The 18,612-nt window shown below is 42.4% G+C and overlaps 1 protein-coding gene across 3 annotated transcripts in view; it reads left to right on the top strand.

Annotated features, from left to right (window-relative positions):
• INPP5F (inositol polyphosphate-5-phosphatase F) overlaps window positions 1-18,612 on the top strand; it is a 113,300-nt gene that overhangs the window by 56,523 nt on the left and 38,165 nt on the right. For 2 of the 3 annotated variants that reach the window (XM_077823030.1, XM_077823029.1), the window contains exons 3-4: window positions 11,058-11,194; window positions 14,781-14,909. In XM_077823030.1, coding sequence (XP_077679156.1) covers window positions 11,058-11,194; window positions 14,781-14,909 — 266 coding nt within the window. The remainder of the gene's footprint in view (window positions 1-11,057; window positions 11,195-14,780; window positions 14,910-18,612) is intronic. The other variant, XM_077823031.1, reaches the window with a different exon arrangement.

Raw genomic sequence — 18,612 nt, 5'->3', positions numbered from 1 at the left:
CTGCAAAATTCTGCATTGAGCAGTGATGCAGAATTCCCCCCCAGGAGTAACATGTGTAGGTCACATAAACTTAAAATATCAAAGAATTTTACCTGTGGGGTGGATTGTTACATAAGCTATGAATTTCACCCAAAAGAAAATAAAAAACTGGCTTCATCTTGTCTTTAAAATACATCAGCAGTAACAAGTAATCAAAGGGATACTATCTAGGGTAAAAAACCTTAAATTGAGCGGTCAGTATTATACTAGTTGGCTTTGTGTTGCTATAGAGGTGCCTTATACTTTCCCACCACTTTTTTTTTTTTTTGAGTTAGGCTTTTCTCCTAAATCTGTGATTTGTGTTTATTTTTTTGAAAGATTATTACTGTGAACTCCTAAGTGGTAGCCTGACAGTTCCAGCTGGCTCTTGTGCCCACTACAACCTCTATCTCCCCATTCTATATACTTTGGTTCTTAACTGTGCTCATTAATGTGGTATTGGACTGTGCCCTATCACTTCCTTTCTGAAATATTAACTTCTAATTCTTTCACTGTTTTTTAAAAAATGTCCATTACAATAGCACCGAGTAGTTGCAATCAGTTTTGTTACAAGCACATATGAAAATAGACTGTACCCTGAGAGCTTGCAGTACAAGTATAAGCAAGATTACTAGAAATAATTTTGGCTTTTGTGTAGGTCACAAATTGTTGAGTCTCAAAAGCTGAGAAATGTCCCTTCTGCGTTTACCTTTTAGAGATTCTTTAACCAGGTCTCCATTACACTTTTCTGTGCAATCCTTAATAATCACCTGTGTTTTCAGAAATAGCTTCTATAGCACAGAATATGTATGAGTTGCTGTAGAGAAACCAGTAGAATGAAGGAAAAAAAAAAAGTAAATGGCTAGAATGAGCTGAAATGTGGATAAAAGATGTTTTTTTTCTGATATAGCAGGGTATATTGCTTTGAATATTCTATTGCATTCAGCGGGCCATTTCAACATAAGAGCTGAGCCCGTCTTTCAGCACAATCATGTGGGGTTGGAGGAGCTGTTTAAATGCAGTTCTCCTGTTGGTCAGTGATCTCTCTGATTGGTTTTATTAAAGGGTTTCTATCTGTATTTCTGGGGAGGATATGGGGAGACTCTTTTGATTTATGGCAGGGATTGGGGTAATGGAGATTTGTATTGACTTATCCTAGACTTGTAGAGGATGCTCCATTTTGTCTGTGACCTTAAGTACTTTGTGTGGGAAGGCCCTATGGGGAGGAGAGTAATATTTGCAATTTCTGAAGCCCAATATCTACCTGCCCCTCCAAAGCTATTTCTGGAATACTAGATGGTTTTGGTGGATAGAAGCATCCTTTAATTCATCTGTCTGACTACTTTTCTGATGTGAACTTTGCTATGCTTATCCATGTGTTTCTGATTGCAAGAGTGGATTATTTTAATGCACTTTACTTGGGGCTTCCCTTGAAGACCACTTGGAAACTGTGGTTAGAAGATGGTATAGTGGCCTGCTTCAGTAGGAAGGCTGATCATGAGTAGCACACTACACCAGTGCTGTGCAGATTTCACTCATGTTGAACACACCTGACTTGCACCTGAAGGAGGTCTACAGTCAGTGAAAAGATATATCAAATATCCCTCAGTGCTACCAGTCAAGATAAAATTGTAATTAGCCATTGCATAGTCTTTATAGTATGTAAATAGTTAACCAGCTGAATGCAGCAGAATAATTATCCCAGCAGATGTGAAGGTTCATGTCTGCTTTCACTGAAAGTTAATAGCTGAACCTAGTGGTGTTTCTGGTATTCATGTTAGAAGATGAGAATATATAAAAGTTGAAGTAGGCATGGCTTGGGAAGGGTGCCCCGTAAGATAAGATGGATGAAGTGCCGGAAAGCTCTTTGAGTTAGTGTTGTACATCTCATTAGCAGAGCTGGTTGGGAAATTTTTTTGAAGAAATGCTTTTTGTTGTTTGTTGGAAAATGTTGACTTGTTGAAACCAAAAAACTTGTGAAAAGATATCTCGTATCTTCAACAGGACATGACTACCTCTACCTCCACCTCCACCCAATCAAAAGCATAGGTAGAAATTTGCAAGAAATAAAATATGCATCATTTTGGCACTTAACAAGGAATTTGCTATTTAGCTCAGACAACAATCCCAATGTGACAAAAATAAGGAGGTGGCAATATTTTCTGAGCAAACTCAAGCAGCAGTGTTCATAGAGGTAGGCCATGTGATTGCAGGTTTAGGACTTGTAATACTATAGCAATGTCACCTTGTCAAGGGGAGAAAAGTGTGACTAGACAGTATGCATAATGTGTTACTTGAGATGTTGCTGTACACTGAGTGTTTTAGGAAGTGTTAGAAAAACACTTAAGTGGTACTGGCTGGTAGTTGGAGCAAAAATCTGAACTAAATTCCTGTTATAGTGAAGAATCTGAAGTGGTAGGTTATTTTAACAGATACAGTGCTTTAAATTAGCTGTTGCCATCTGTTCTTCCCTAGCTGCTTATGCAGAAACCCCACAATAATTAAATCCAGTGAAAAATGAGGCAGATGACTAAAATGTACGCTTCTAAAATGACAAGAAGTTGTGATTTCCCTGAAGGCGGGAGTTAGCGTGTGTACATGAGTAAGAAACAATTCCAATCAAATGTGTTGTTCAAAAGCTGTTTTAGGAAACTGTTCTTACTTTATCCATAAGAGCACACATCCATTTTAGGGATTCCTTATTACAGTTGCAAGCAATATCTGAATAATTGAGAGCCTTTCCTGGCCATTGTTCTGGTTTTTCCTCCAGGTCATACTTTATCTGCATAATCACTTCCTGATCAGCATTCTCATCTTGCCCTGAGATTTAAGCGTCATTTCTATTATTTTGGCTCAGGGATCAGAATTACAGTACAAGCATTTTTTTTTTCAATGCACCCAAGCATGTTTTCTGTACACATTTTGCACCTTAAGTGTCTGCATCCTTGCTTTTAACAATAGAGCTAAGTAAATTAATCTCTTTAGTTCTTGTTCAGCATTATAGGAGGCTTTATACTCCATTGTGCGGTAAATGGAATGGGGAATGGCCAAAATATCACTCTTGACTTTGTTAAGCTTGCTACTTCTTCGAGTGCTTGTTCATGTCAAGTCCAATCAGGTGTGTGCGCGCTGCATGCACAACAGCCAGAAGATTTTTCCCCTAGCAGCATACGTAAGTCGTGCCTTCATGGCGCCCAATATAGGGCCCTGCCGACCTATCACCCCCTCAGTTTCTTCTTACCGTCAGTGATGGCTAGCTGGAACTTCCCTCGCTCTTGCTTTTGCAAGAATATTTAGCAGTGTCCTGTTATTTGTATATAGTTAGTACTAGTTTTTTTGTTTTTGATAGTAGTAGTAGTCTAAGTTTTCGTTGTGGGGGGTTACCTCCCCACCTCCCTGTTTCTCCCCCACAGCCGAGGTATGCATCGGTTGCCGGGATTCAAACCATGTGAAATCTGTGGAAAGTTGATGCCAAAAAGTGACTGCACACTTCTTGTTTGAAGTGCCTTGGCGAGAGTCACCAAAAGGACAAATGCTGCATTTGTAAAGGGTTTCAGCCGAGGACCCTCAAGGATCGTGAACAGAGACTCAGTCCTATCCTCATGGACGCAGTCCTCCGCCCACAATCCGACCTCGGGTCAGCAGAGCCTGTGCCAGTTGCTGCCTCCTCCGTGTGCAGCGCACCGGTGCCAATGCTGTGCGAGTCGGCTCCTTGAAAGGAGACTAAGGACTCCCGGCACCGACACGGCGCCAAACATAAGACTTTAGTAGGCGCCGATCTGTATCTCTGGTGCCCAGAAGAAAAAGAAGCAGGAAAGAGGGCGCTCTCCCCTACTAAGTCTAAGGAGACAGGAGCAGGGAGACCTCAACTCACTCAGCCTACTTCAGGCCCAGCAGCTCCAAGGGGCTTGTCAACTCCTGCCCCGCAACGGGTCAAGTTGACTTCATCCCACTACTGTTCTCCGGACCATCAGGGCTGGGACATTCAACTCCCCTCCACTCCGTAGACTTTTGAGGCAGCCCAGGACCTCATCTGCCTGACGCCTCTGCCTTCTTCAGGGAGGGAAGAGGCACTGGTGTTAGCCAGGCCACCTAGTCCATCTAGAGGCAAGCTGGCTATGATGTCACACTGCTCCCCATCTCTGGCGTGCCACTTCCAAGCACTGGCCGCCCCCCCAGGGGAACCACATGAGTCCCCAGAGGCTCAGCACTGCTGTTCAGCACCACCAGTATCGCACCTCCGTGGTCTTTTTTCGGAGACCTCTGAGGCAGAGTCCTATTGTTTGGATAGGTCCAGCAGCAGCAGGTCTAGATCTAGGTGACATGGCCAGCCTCCTCTGGTGCCGTGGCCACCTCAATGGCAACAACCCACTCAGTGGCCCTTTTGGACTCCCTGGGCTTACCATCAGGTCCAGGGTCAGAGCCAGGCATCGAGATCTAGATCAGCGTCGATCGCGTTGGCGTCTGTCGCCCCTGCACAGCTACTGGCATTGGATCCATCTTCAGTGATGACTCCTGCCTGCTGCTTTGGGTTCTGCACTGATGATCCCGGTGCCAACGGCGCTGATGATCCCAGCACCAGCCTGTGTCTCTGCTCCATCAGCATGCTAGCCCCATGAGCATCGCAATCCCCTGGGCGTCGAGGGCAGTGACCAGGGCCATGGGCCAGTGTTTTCGTCTTCGTCCTACCCAGATGAGGCCGTTGCAGGCATGTCAACGGCCCTGGCTTTGGAGGACAGCAGGGGTCTACAACAGTTGTTGCGCAGGGTGGCCCAGAACCTGGGGATCCAGGCAGAGGAGGTGGTAGAGGATGCAGGAAGAGGCCGCACCTGTCCTCAGGCCAGGGCTCTGGCCATACCAAGCCTTCTGGGGGCCAGAAACAGGCCTTTTGAAGGCACGCATTAGGATGGCGTACAATATTGAGAACTGGATCTACCCCACCTTACCTTCTCGTCCCGATTATCCCCTTTCTGCCATGCATGGTCCCATATCACTTCGGACCGCTGGGTACTCCACACAGGAGAGAGGGGATACTCCATCCAATTCTGTGCCCTCCTATGACCCTTCCCTGTTCCTCTTCAGGGACCCCTCTCATGAGCAACTCCTTATACAGGAAGTGCACTAGATTCTTTTGCTAGGGGTAGTGGAAGAGGTTCCTCAGGAGCAGAAGGGCAAGGGCTTCTATTTCTGGTATTTCCTAATACCGAAAGCCAAAGGCTGGCTCAGGCCCATCCTAGCTCTGCGAGAATTCAACAAGTTCATGAAGAAACTCAAATTCCGCATGGTCTCTTTGGCCTCCATCATCCCTTCACTGGATCCAGGAGACTGGTATGCTGCCCTCGACTTGAAGGATGCTTACTTTCACATAGTAATAACTCCATCCCATAGAAAATACCTCAGGTTTATGGTGAACAAGACCTACTACCAGTGCACAGTCCTTCCGTTCTCCCTGTCAGCGGCACCTCAAGTATTCACCAGGTGCATGGCAGTTGTGGGCGCTTTCCTGTGCAGGCGACAGGTACAGGTGTTTCTATACCTCGACGACTGGCTGATCAAAGGCTGATCCAGGACTCTGGTAGAGAGCCATCTTCATAAGTGCGTCTGTCGATGAACTGGACCTGCTACTGAACGAGGGCAAATCAAAGCTGTCCACGGTTCAGAGGATAGAATTTGTAGGGGCGGTAGTGGACTCGACACAGGCCAGGGCGTTCCTTCCCAAAGTAAGATTTCGAGCTCTCGGCGACATCATTCGAGGTCTAAATAAGTTCCCCACCACCATAGTACAGAACTGCCTGAAACTTCTAGGACACGTGGCTGCTTGTACCTTCGTAGTACCTACGAAGCCAGACTCAGACTTAGACCTCTTCAGTCATGGCTAGCCTCAGTGTATCGGCTAGCCCGGGACAGTTTGGTCAGGATTGTAACCCTGCCTCGTCTGGTACTCAACTCCATCTTGCGCTGGCTCGATCCTCAGGTCATATAGGCAGGGGTACCCTTAACCAGCCATCCCTCTCGCTAATGACAGACATGTCAGACTTGGGCTGGGGGGCACATTTGGGAGGCCTCTGGTCTCCGGTGGATCTCGCTCTACCCCTCAATGTCAGAGAGCTGAGAGCGGTGTGCCTGGCATGCCAGACTTTCCGAGTCCACCCAGCAGGGGGATGTGTATCAATCATGACAGACAACTCCATGGCGATGTTCTATATCAACAAACTTGTGTGTGCGTGCTCCTCTCCCCTTTGCCAGGAAGCCCTCATGCTGTGGGACTTCTGTGTAGAGCGCTCAATACACCTGCAAGTATCGTACCTCCCTGGAGTACAGAACGAGTTGGCGGACCATCTCAGCAGGTTGTTCCACGGCCACGAGTGGTCCCTTCTCCTGGACGTAGTGAACTCAATCTTCCATCAGCAGGGCTTTCCACAGATAGACCTGTTCGCCACACGACGCAACAGGAAGTGTCAGCTATTCTGCTCCTTCCTGAATTGCAGCCTGGACTCCATCGCGGTTGCGTTCCTCCTCCTATGGGGAGGCAGTTTCCTATGTGTTCCTGCCTGTCCCTCTCATTCACAAAGTGCTCCTCAAGATTCAGAGGGAACAAGCTTTGGTGATATTGGTAGCTCCAGCCTGGCCTCACCATCACTGGTACACATCACTCCTGGAAATGTCCATGGAAGCTCCTGTCACCTTGCCACTCTTTCTGGACTTAATAACTCAGGATCATGGTCATCTGTAACATCCAAACCTCGAGTCGCTCTACCTCACGCAATGGAAATTCCATGGCTGAACCCAGTTGAGCTTTCTTGCTCTGATCAAGTCAGACAAGTTTTTTCCTGGGCAGCAGGAAACCCTCCACGAGAGCTACCTACCTTGCTAAGTGGAAGAGATTTTCAATCTGGTCTGCACAGCACCATTCGTCTCTGATGCTCTTTTCAGTTCCACTAATACTGGACTGTGTTCTCCACCTCAAGGAGCAGGGACTGTCTGCGTCGTCAATAAGAGTTTACTTGGCTGCCATCTCTGCCTTCCATCCAGGAGCAGAGGGATGCTCAGTCTTTGCCAACCCGTTGGTCACCCATTTCCTTAAGGGTCTCGACAGACTATACCCGCTGGTCTGACAGCCTGTCCCGGCTTGGGACCTCAATTTGGTCCTATCCGAACTTATGGGGTTACCATTTTAGCTCTTGGTGACCTGTTCCCTGCTCGCGCGCGCGCTCTCTCTCTCTCACTCATACAAGGGGGCATTTCTGGTAGGAATAACTTCACCTAGGAAGGTGTCTGAGCTCAGGGCCCTAACATCAGAGCCCCCTTTACATTGTATTCCATAAGGACAAGGTTCAGCTCAGGCTTCACCTGGCTTTTCTCCTGAAGGTTGTCTCCCAGTGCCACATCAACCAGGACATCTTCCTCCCTGTATTCTGCCCTACCCTGCACTCGAGCATCAGGGAGCAGAGGCTTTACTCATTGGATGTCCACAGAACGCTAGCCTTCTACATCGAGAAAGTGAAACCGTTCCGAAAGTCCGTCCAACTATTCGTGGCAGTGGTGGACAGAATGAAAGGTCTTCCTGTCTCCTCTCAACGTATCTCATCATGGATCACGTCCTGCATTTGTGAGTGCTACAGCTTGGCAGGGGTGCCTGCTCCTTCGATCACTGCGCACTCCACCAGGGTTCAGGCCTCTTCATTGGCGTTCCTGGTGCAGGTTCCCACCCAGGAAATCTGCAGAGCAGCGATGTGGTCCTCCATGCACGCTTTCACCGTGCTCTATGCAATCACCCAGCAGGCCAGAGACGATGTGGCCTTTGGAAGAGTGGTGCTCCAATCAGTGAAGGACTCCGACCCCACCTCCTGAACTTGGGCTTGTGAGTCACCTGTTTGGAATTGACTTGAACAAGCACTCAAAGAAAAAGCAGTTACTCACCTTCTCGTAGCTGTTGTTCTCCAGATGTGGTGTTCATGTCCATTCTAATACCCACTCTACTACCCCTCTGTCGGAGTAGCCAGCAAGAAGGAATTGAGGGGGTGGCAGGTCGGCAGGACCCTGTATTGGGTGCTATGAAGGTGCGACTCCAGGGGGCTCCCAGGCCGACCCTACAGATGCTGCTAGGGGAAAAATCTTCCAGCCCTCATGCACGCGGCATGCACACACCTGATTGGAATGAACATGAACAACACATCTCAAAGAACAACAGTTACGAGAAGGTGAGCAACTGTTTTTTCCTCACTTCGTTAAATGAAGTTTCACTTAATATCAACATGGCTATGCTGGAAAAACAACTTCAACCTAGACCAGTGGTTCTCAACCTGTTTACTACTGTGGGCCGCATATGTGGCCCACAACGTGTTATGTGGACTGCATGCAATATTATCTCGATGGCCCTGAGGATGTCAAATGGGCCGTAGCTCTCGGCTGATTGGGCCCCAGGTTCAGAACCATTGACCTGGACGGTACCCTCTCCTGTCAAAATATCTTATTGATATGTATTTGCAATAAACTGATTGCAGCTCAGGCCTGAGGAGATTGTGCCCGTAGGTGCGGGGGGGGGGCGCTGCTGTGGGCGTGGCGCGCTGTGCCCGTAGGTGCGGGAGGGGGGTGCTGTGCCCGTAGGTACGGGGGAGGGGCGGGCGCTGCTGCGGGCGTGGCACGCTGTGCCCGTAGGAGTGGGGGGGGGCGTGGGCAGGTGCTGCTGCAGGCGTGGCATGCTGTGCCTGTAGCTGCCCAGAGGCTAAGGTGGTGCTGAGCTATTAATTACAGTGCAGATCTATTTCTAAGATCTGGCCTGACTTGTGTGTCTAGGGTACAGCTTTTTTACTAGAGTGACAGAGCTTCCATTTTAAGTGGAAATTCAATCCCTGTTTGAAGTGTCTAATGTTAATTTTATCTTACAGCAGTTCCGTTTACTTTTTTAAAAGGTATAAATTTTTTTGGCTACTCTTGGCCTTTTTTGGAAGGTCGTGTGGGGGATAGCCACTTCTCCAGAGGCTGCCAGTGCAGAACAGCACAGGCAAAAGGAAGTGCTCTTCAGGTCTAGTTAGTGCTTGACTCCAGTCTTGTGCAAACCGATCTGTTCTTTTTGCAAGTAACTCTTAGGAGAGCCTCTTCAGTGGTTGTGACCATCCTTCATTGCTTTTTAAACTCACTTGAACAGCAGTACTGATATAACACAACACCACTTCCAGCAGTTTTGAGCTATTATCTGGCTTCCATGTTGGTAGGTTATAGAAGTATCTTTGCTTTGATAGTTCTCTGCTGCCTTCATCTTCAGTCAATAGACAGCAGGACTGGCATACATACAGTATCTCATAAAAATTGGCCAGAAGTCAACTTTCTTTTCTGTATGTGGGAATCAACAAAACTCTAGTAGCTGAGTTTCTAAACATGCTTTTCTATGAAAAAAGTTTAATCCACCCGAAGGCATCTAGATTTTGAGTCTGGAAGACTTTTTTTTCTCACCCTTAATGCACTTGTGCAGTAGATAAAATTTTGGACCTCAAACACTGACTTATGTTCAATATCTTTAACAATGTACAATGCCCAGAATTATTCCTGTTCCCCCCCCCTTAAATACTTATTCTATATAAATACCTTTAATGAAATGATTTTCCTGCTCAGTAATTTTTTTTTCTTCCTTTGCATTTTTAAAAATGTCTGTAGCATTGCTTGAGTGTTTTTTTCTGTACTGGTCTACCCTTTAGTTGTAGGCCTAAGAGAAAATAGAAATCCTAAAAGTGCTTCCAATTTATTCTTGTCCTTTAGCTCCCCCCTTCTTTGTGTCTGTACTAGTTTACGTCCTTCCTCCCTTCCCCACCGCCCCACAAGCACATATACTGATATGTGCTGCGGCAGTGCTTCACTTGAATCAGTTTAGACTTCTTTGTTTTTCATTTTGGTTGGGTTTTTACTGTTGCATGAATGAGCCAACGATCCATTGTAATAAGAGTAAAAGCAAAACTGCGATTGTGATCCTTGCTTACAATTAAATGTGCACACTGCGTCGTAGCAAATGTATTAACATAGTGATGTCAACGACTTTGTGAAGCTTGCATAGCATTATATAAAAATCCATCAAAATGCACAATGCCATCTTGTTACTATTGCTGAGTCCAACAAATAGCGAGGGTGTGTGTTTTTAAAAAAAACAAACAACAAAACCCAGCATATTGGACAAGAGATGGGGTTAGTCTGATATTTTTGGCTTGTTAAAACAGTGACAATATAGTTTTATGGATTAACCATGGACAGGAATTTAGGAGGCTTGGGTATGCCACTTAACTTCTCTCTAGTTCCCCATCTCTTTTTGAATTGTTGAGGGTATGATAAATGTGTCAGCTTCACATGGGTGTCAGGTATTACACAGTTTTTTGTGTTACAAAGATTGTTTAGGTGCCAGTATAACTAACATTTCCCTTGTTACAAAACTAAGCTTTCCCCAAACTGGTTAACATGCACATTAAAAATACAGGCTCTGTAACTTGATTAAGCCTGATTTTAGGGTATAGCGTTCATGTCTGTGCACTGAAGTGATCTGTTCACATTATGACCATTTAAAATGGATACAGCAGCTGTGTTTAAATGTTTTATTTACTTTCCATTTTTGTGTGATACAGCCTTGTGGAAAAGCTTTTCCCTGTTGGCTGACTTTTTTTCCGTGCGGTGAACTCTAATTTTCTTCCTTTTCTGTTTCTAATGATACAGAAATCCAATTGACTGACCTTGTTTTGAATGTGCACTAGCATTATTGATGTTGGCAGGAATGTGCCTGGGATCATTTTAATTGCTGCCAGTGAAGCAGTGGTGCCCTCTCCCTTAATAGCTTATCCCACAACATGGTGACTTTCCTTAATATTTCAGTGATAGAGTAGCAGAGGGTTTTTTCTTCCCACAAAGCTCAGGAAAATCTGGAGGGAATTGGACTATGAGATTGTAACACTTTTAAGGTAGGAGTAAGGTTTTGGGTTTAATATGATTGTGTCCTCTCAGTGAATATGGTTTAATTATTTTCTGTTGTGACACTAACAGATTTTGCTGACATTTTCCAGATCTACCATGGTGGCTACTTCTCATTCGCCAGAAAGCATTGATTGGCAAGCTCCCAGAAAGCCATGAAGTGTGCAAAATAACCAAAATTGCAGTGATTCCGCTCTCTGAAACGGACCCTCAGGATCTGGAGTTGGAGGTATGATTTTAAAACCTTGAAAACATCTAATTTGAAATTCTTAGAGATACAAGGTATGTGAGGTAGTTATGTGAGGTAGTATCTTTTATTGGGCCAACATATCCCTTGGGATGCATAGGAAGTGACAGATGTTGGCATGGATGCCCATTGCTTCCACTCTGACATGCAGTCCTACTTGGTTTTGTAATCATGACTCCTGTAGGAGTCCTTCATACACAAGCTTCCCTTACTATGTCTGCCTCAGGACATTTCTAAAGGGGGACTTCTCAGAAATGAGGGAAAACTAAGAATTAAATGCACCCTCAGACTGTATTAATTTTCACTGTAGGTTGGGAGGAAAAGAATCCAGAGTAATCTGATCAGATTGTCAGTCCCCTCAAATTCTGCAGAGGCCGAAGCTGTTGGGGAGGCTTTTGTGTATGCCACAGAGGGGAAATTCACACCACCTTTAGGCTCAGGCTACCCTCCCTGCAGAGATACAGGGTGAGGATAGTGCCTATAAAGATATGATAATCAGGGGCTTCAGTGGGAAATGACTGACCGCCATTTTATTTAGTGTGTATGTTCATGCTTATTTTGAGGTATGCAATAGGATATCTTCAGGACTGTAGAGCTTATGTTCTTGTTAGTAAGAAATGCTCTAGTCTAACAGATCCAGAATGTATTCTTTAAATGTCAATACAATTAACGTGTGACTCTAGGCTTATAACTAACTGGGAAATAAAATCTTTTAAAGAATTATTCATTCAATAGTTCTGGAAAGTTGCTGTTGTGTGGCAAAGCACTCTTTCTGTCAGACCCCATTGTTGGGGTCTGAGTGTGCTACTTCTACAACAGTATTAGCTTCTGCCTCCCAGAGTCTTATAGCAAGTTATGCAGCAATAGGAGTAGAACTGCATGAATATGTGCATCCAGTGTTGACAAACTTCCTACTAGGATAGTATCTGGTAACTATACTATTAATAATCACCCATCAATAATCAAATTTTTGCTCTTCTGTCACAAAAATTTGTGGAAGAAAACACCCAGATAATTGTCAGGGAATCTATATAGCTTATTCGGTTTCTTGGTAATCTGTAGTTGAGACTTGAAGATTACAAATAAAACTTTGTAGTCGTCTTCCTTTTTTCTCCTTAGTAAATTTAAGATGATCACGTTATTTACCTCCATTCTAAACAAGAGATTATGGAAATAACTAATTGCTAACTATCAGAAAATCCCTGAAAAGACACCGATTTACTGAATTTTACAAAACCTAGTCTACATAAACAGGACCAGGATGTTTGTTTAAAAAAAAAAAATGGGTGGACGGATGGCTCAATGAAATATATGGAGCCTTTCATATTTAGGACAGGGTTTTAATTTGGCAGAGGTCACTATTCACTGAACAGCAAAGTGGTTTATGTCAACTGGAAATTAAACTATTGTTTTTATGTTCCTACTTGAATAAGTGATATTGGTCTCATATCTAGTTATGAAAACTTGTTTTTGGCCTTCCTGATGTTTAAATTTGGATTTCTGTAAAAAGTTGTGTTCAGTACAATAACAATTTCTCTGAAATAATCTGAGGTTTAGTGATTTCATTCTGACTTGTAGCATGAATAATTAGTGCACGGATGACAGTTAACGAATGATAAATTTATGTTCTGCAAAATAAATGAATTTTGTAAGCCTTTGATTCAGTCGTAACTGTCAGAAGTAAATGTATAAAGTGTTTAAGGGTATGTCTACACTGGCAGAGTTACAGCACCTCTCAGCGAGCGCTGAAGAGAAACCACTGTTGTGTGTTCACACTGTCAGCTGCTTGCGCAATAGCATGTTCACACTCATGGCACTTGCAGTGGTATTCAGAGTGGTGAACTCTGGACAGCTATCCTATAGAGCGTCTCTTCCTCTTCTGCCACTAAGAGTTGTGGGAAGACTGAGGGGGTCGCGGGGCATCCTGGGTTCTGTCCCAGTGCCCTGTGATGCATTGCTTCGTATCCCAGTAATCCCTGTGCTTCTGTTCGCATTTTTGGCGCTATCTTTGAACGGTTTGTGTACTGCATGCTCGGCCTCTTCGGTCTGCAAGAACAGATTCGGCACTATTGACAAGTATGCTGCTTGCTCTGACTAACCCATCATGAGTGGCAGTGGTGTTATTCCTTAAACTACAAAGGCAAGAGGAGTGTGACATTGATCTCTCCACGGGTAGTAGCTACGACACGGGATTGCTTGCGGCATTCACGGAGGTGCTGACCACAGTGGAACGCTGCTTTTGGGCTCAGGGAAACAAGCACTGTGGTTGGATCACATTGTCATGCATGTCTGGGATGGTGAGCAGTGGCTGCAGAACTTTTGGATGAGGAAAGCCACATTCATGGGACTGTGTGATGAACTCGCGCCAGCCCTGCAGTGCAAGGACACGATAATCTTGGAATTTTATAATTTAAAACTTATTGCCAGTCTAAAGATACAATTAAACAGATATGCTAGAAGGTGTATGAACTTACCATCCTTTTACTTTCTGCTTTTTCTCTTTCTGTAACATGGTGGTTAGTACCTTTTGGTTTGTTCAAGGTAAACAGAATTGAAGAGCTGGACTAATGAATCTTTGGTAATTACTTACAGATGCCTGTGGACGGATTTACATTCTGTCCTTTGGGGAGGCAGAGAGAAGTAAAAGTAACTGTTGGTGTGCCATGTCAAAGGCAAAGATGAGGATAGAGGGGGGAGAGTGCCTTAGAATGGTTCAGTAGTGGATGAAAGAACCAAGGTGTACAAGGTTCCATAAGTGTAATTCCTCTCCTTACTGATACACATTGGTATTTTAGGATTAAAAATATTTGTGTATAAATAGAAAATGAAACTCTCATGTATTGTATTCACAGTTCTTTAACTGTATCATTTTAAAAATAAGACATAATCTGAAGTCTTTTCTGAAGACACAATCTAAAAAGGTGAATGCACTTAACAGGAAAAAAATGACTTCTGTTTTATCTACCAAACACAAGAGAAATTAGGACAGAACTGTAGAATTATGCACTGGTATGGTAATAAGTAAGAAATATTGAGTTTAGGAGTGAATGACTTGAATCTTGCAGAATTATCTATGGAAGTACTGCTATTAACCAGTAATTTCTTGTTTAAAAAAGAATTTATTCAGCAATTTAAAATATCAGTCTGACTTCCAAAGACTAGCATAACAATTAACAGAGCTTTTTATGATCCATGTTTGTATTGTTTAGTGGCAGTTCAGTATTGACAGGCATTCTTTGCGGGAGCATGATTGTATTGTACATGTCAAAATACTTGGTTTGATGTGTGTCACCTTTTTTATTATGGGTATAAGTAGTTATGGCGGTGACACATTATAAAGCATGCAATTAACACAGCAAGAAGTAGATGGAAAGATGTAAATACTTCTTTTATTGTTGAACTTGTATTTAATCTGATGAAGATATTAGCCTTATTTTTAATCTTACTGAGAGTCTAAGTACATGTTAGTGAAATCTAATTTTATTTAAATTTTATTTATAAATAAAAATTGCTGTTGGGACAAATGTTAAGTATCAACTTTAACTGACACAGTATTTTTATTATTTAGCTCTGTAAAAAGCATCACTTTGGGATAAATAAGACAGAGAAGATTACACAGTCTCCAGATGACTCTAAATTTCTACTCAAGACCTTTACTCAAATTAAATCAAATGTATCTGCATCAAATAAAAAGAAGGTGAGGATTTACTATTTTATTTGTGATTTTTCAAAGCATTTTTGATTTAGTGATTTGAAGGCTGTGGTGGATAACCAGAGTAACATAATACACCCTGTAAAGAAAACAAGTAAATGACCTAGAATTATGTAGTATATAACACAAAGAAAACAAGTTGACTTCCATCCTGAGTGTTTCATTTTAGTCCTCATGCTCATTCATTTGATTTTATGTAATATAGATTTTCAGAAGATGGGGCCATAGCATTAAATGTTTAACTGTTACAGAATTATATTCACTTAGAATGGAAAGTACATTTGAAGGGTTCTCCTGGTGAAGTGGAGTAAATAGAGATATTTTTCACCTTTATAAAACAATACTAGTTGCTAACGCTGTAATAAAGAAAAAAATTGTGCATACAAAACATTCTTCTATCTTATAACCCTAGTCATAAAGTCACCATCTTGAAACAAAATCCATGAGGGAATGATGGAACAGAGCAGAGGTCTGTAGATATTGCAAAAAGGAGTACTGGTGGCACCTTAGAGACTAGCAAATTTTTTTGAGCATAAGCTTTTGTGACCTGCAGCTCACTTATTGCATGCATGTAGTGGAAAATACAGTGGGGAGATTTTATATACACAGAGATATTGCCTAATTCATTTCAGGAATTTGTTTCCAGCAAAGTAGAAAAACAGTTCAGCTTTTCACCTGGAAAGTAGCCTGAAAAGAATACAAACACTTCAAATTATTTTTGGATTTGTGTACCTAGTGGATGAGAGATGAAGGTTTCTCCAAACTCTGTAGAAAGAAATCTGAAGTGACACTGAGGAACTAAATCTAACAAACAATAGCACATGTGTACATACTATTTGCTATACAACAAGCTAGTTTCACTAACTTCAGCACTTCAGAATCCTTCTCTAGATGATCCCCATGATCTACTAAAACTGTATTTCTACATCCACTCTTGTATCTAGTGCTTTTTTAGTTTTGTTCTTAAATCCTGACTTGAATAGAAAAAAAACAGTTGTGAATAAGTTTGAGACGTTTTTAAAAACATTCTGTGACATCACACACAGTAAAATCTCTTCTTTATGCTTATAAATAACTTTAAAAGTTAAAGAGACAGCATGGTTATTGATGCATTTTTTTTGTAATCACCTGTTATTTATTAAAAAGAAAAGGAGTACTTGTGGCACCTTAGAGACTAACCAATTTATTTGAACATAAGCTTTCGTGAGCTACAGCTCACTTCATCGGATGCATATGTACATTGTAAGGAGAGTGATCACTTTAGATAAGCTATTACCAGCAGGAGAGTGGGGTGGGAGGAGGTATAGTTTCATGGTCTCTGTGTATATAATGTCTTCTGCAGCTTCCACAGTATGCATCCGATGAAGTGAGCTGTAGCTCACGAAAGCTTATGCTCAAATAAATTGGTTAGTCTCTAAGGTGCCACAAGTACTCCTTTTCTTTTTGCGAATACAGACTAACACGGCTGTTACTCTGAAACCTGTTATTTATTGCAAGGTCTCTGCAGTCTGACCTGGCTGGTATGTGGTTTCTCCCAATAATTCTTCCTAAATGTTGGGGTCCTTCCATAGAACCCAGACGATAGGATTGACTTAAAGGGAGGGTCCCCTATGTATTTGTGGTAGGTGTGTCCAAGTCCTCACATGTTAACTGATAAATTTTGATAACTTGAAAACTTTAGATTTAAAAACAGGTGCTTCCATTTTTTTTTAATATTTGAGGAGATTGCAGAACAATGTTTTGTGATAGTTGGACATATGCTTTTAGGCTGATGCTGATGTTAAACTCTCATAGAGATAGTGCTACAAAGAATATTCTGTTGAATTCTATCCTGTAATGAAGTGTATATACACATTCAACATTTTTTAGGGGAACTAGACGGAGGCTTAATCTTGAATCAGTATTTAGATTTTTTTTTTAACTTATGCTATGTGTTCTCTGTTTCATACAAGTACCTCAAAGCCACTTTTTTCTTCTATAAAAGATTTTGGTTTGGCTCTTGAATCTGTGGAGTTGGTATTTTTATCACGTTTGAACAAGGTGCTAGCACTTTGAAGCTTGATAATGTAATCAGTCAGTTATTGATAGTAACAATACGTAAAGAGCAAATAAAAGAAGAGACTCTTCATAAAAGACTTAATGTTTTGAGTGTGATCTCTAGGAAGATTTTCCTTGTGGCAAATTATGCTTTCGAAAAGAATGTGCTTGATATTTTTGGGGGTTTGCATTTTTGAGGCACCAGTGGAGAACAGGTTGATTCATGGATGATATCTAAGTTAAACAGTTTTCACATGTGAAATAGAGAAATGTTTCATCAAAGAACAGATGAGTTGACAGTTTGCTTTTATAATGCAAACCTGTTTAAAAAGTCTATTTCTGAAAACGTTTGATAAACAATCATAGCTTTATACCATGGCATTTTATCTATCAATGTCCTCTACCTTTTCTTCCCTTGTGCATTTTTTCCAGTAAAGTTAAATACGTATTTTAATATACTTGTCGTTCTTGATACTGATCGGGATATACTTTAAATATTATTAGTTTTGTATTGCTATAGTACCTGGTAGCCCCAACAGCTTGCACCCTGTTGCCCCAAATAGTTAACAATAAGAACGTAGGACTGCAAGGGAGCTCCTGGATCATCAAGTTCAGTCCCCTGCTATTGCAGGCAACCACGTTATATAATCCTGTTCATAAAGATATTAAGTTCCATCTTAAAACGGGTTAGCTTTCGTGCCCTCACTACTCCTATTGGAAGGCTGTTCCAGAACCTCACTCTGTTGATGATTAGAAACAGTCTTCTAATTTCCAGCGTAAATTTATTCATGGCCAATCTAAATAGACAAGAAAAGAAAAGGGGATGGGGAGGAGGGGAAGGTTTATGATATACAAAATAGTAGTTTGCAAGCCTGGAGTTAGTTCCACAATGGAAAAAAAAATGTTGGAGGTGGGATTGGGCAGGGGATGGTAGGAGTGGAATACCTAAACCGAAAGGCAAAGGAAGGGGGAGTGAGGAGAAGATGAGTGGGGAATTCCATGAAATCTCCAAAGGGTTTTGCTGCTGTTGACTTTATATGGAAGATGCTTGGATACTGTGGTGATGTGTGACAGTATCAAACCTAGAGATAGAGGGAGGGAAGGACTGAGAGTGGCGTGGAGGGAAGTGGGGGTAAGAAACTGTCTGTGTGTGAGTGAGAGAGAGAGAGAGCGCGGGGGGGCGGAGCAGTAGCAAGCAGCGAATCAGTAAAAGGGAAGAGCATTTCTAAACAAGACATACAAGTGTTGCATTTAATTTACCTCAATGATCACATGTGTTAGGGGGCCCAAGACTTCAGTGTCACGATTATAGGTAGGCTTGGAAAGATTAGATTTTTGTAAATGTCGATTTTACTATACACACAAACAAACAAAAATTCCCATAGATGATGACTGCAATTTACGGGTAGGCGAAGTAAGAAAAATGCAGCTTGAGAACTTACTAATATTTGATGTAAGGATATTTCCTTTGACATTTGATGTTGACAGTTTGTGTTTTAACACTTATAAAGCTTTAACTTCTTAAATCTACTATGATTAAATAATTGTCTGACCCCCATAATTTCCAGGAACTGGGAAAACTTAAATTGATAAATGTTTGTTTTAAGCTTTTTTATTTATGTTAGTGTCAAAATTATAACAAAATGAAAAT

This window comes from Eretmochelys imbricata, chromosome 7 (assembly GCF_965152235.1).
Source record: "Eretmochelys imbricata isolate rEreImb1 chromosome 7, rEreImb1.hap1, whole genome shotgun sequence".
Taxonomy (NCBI): Eukaryota; Metazoa; Chordata; order Testudines; family Cheloniidae; genus Eretmochelys; species Eretmochelys imbricata.
The sequence above is the reverse complement of the archived record's forward strand: the minus strand, read 5'-3'. Positions and strand labels throughout refer to the sequence as shown.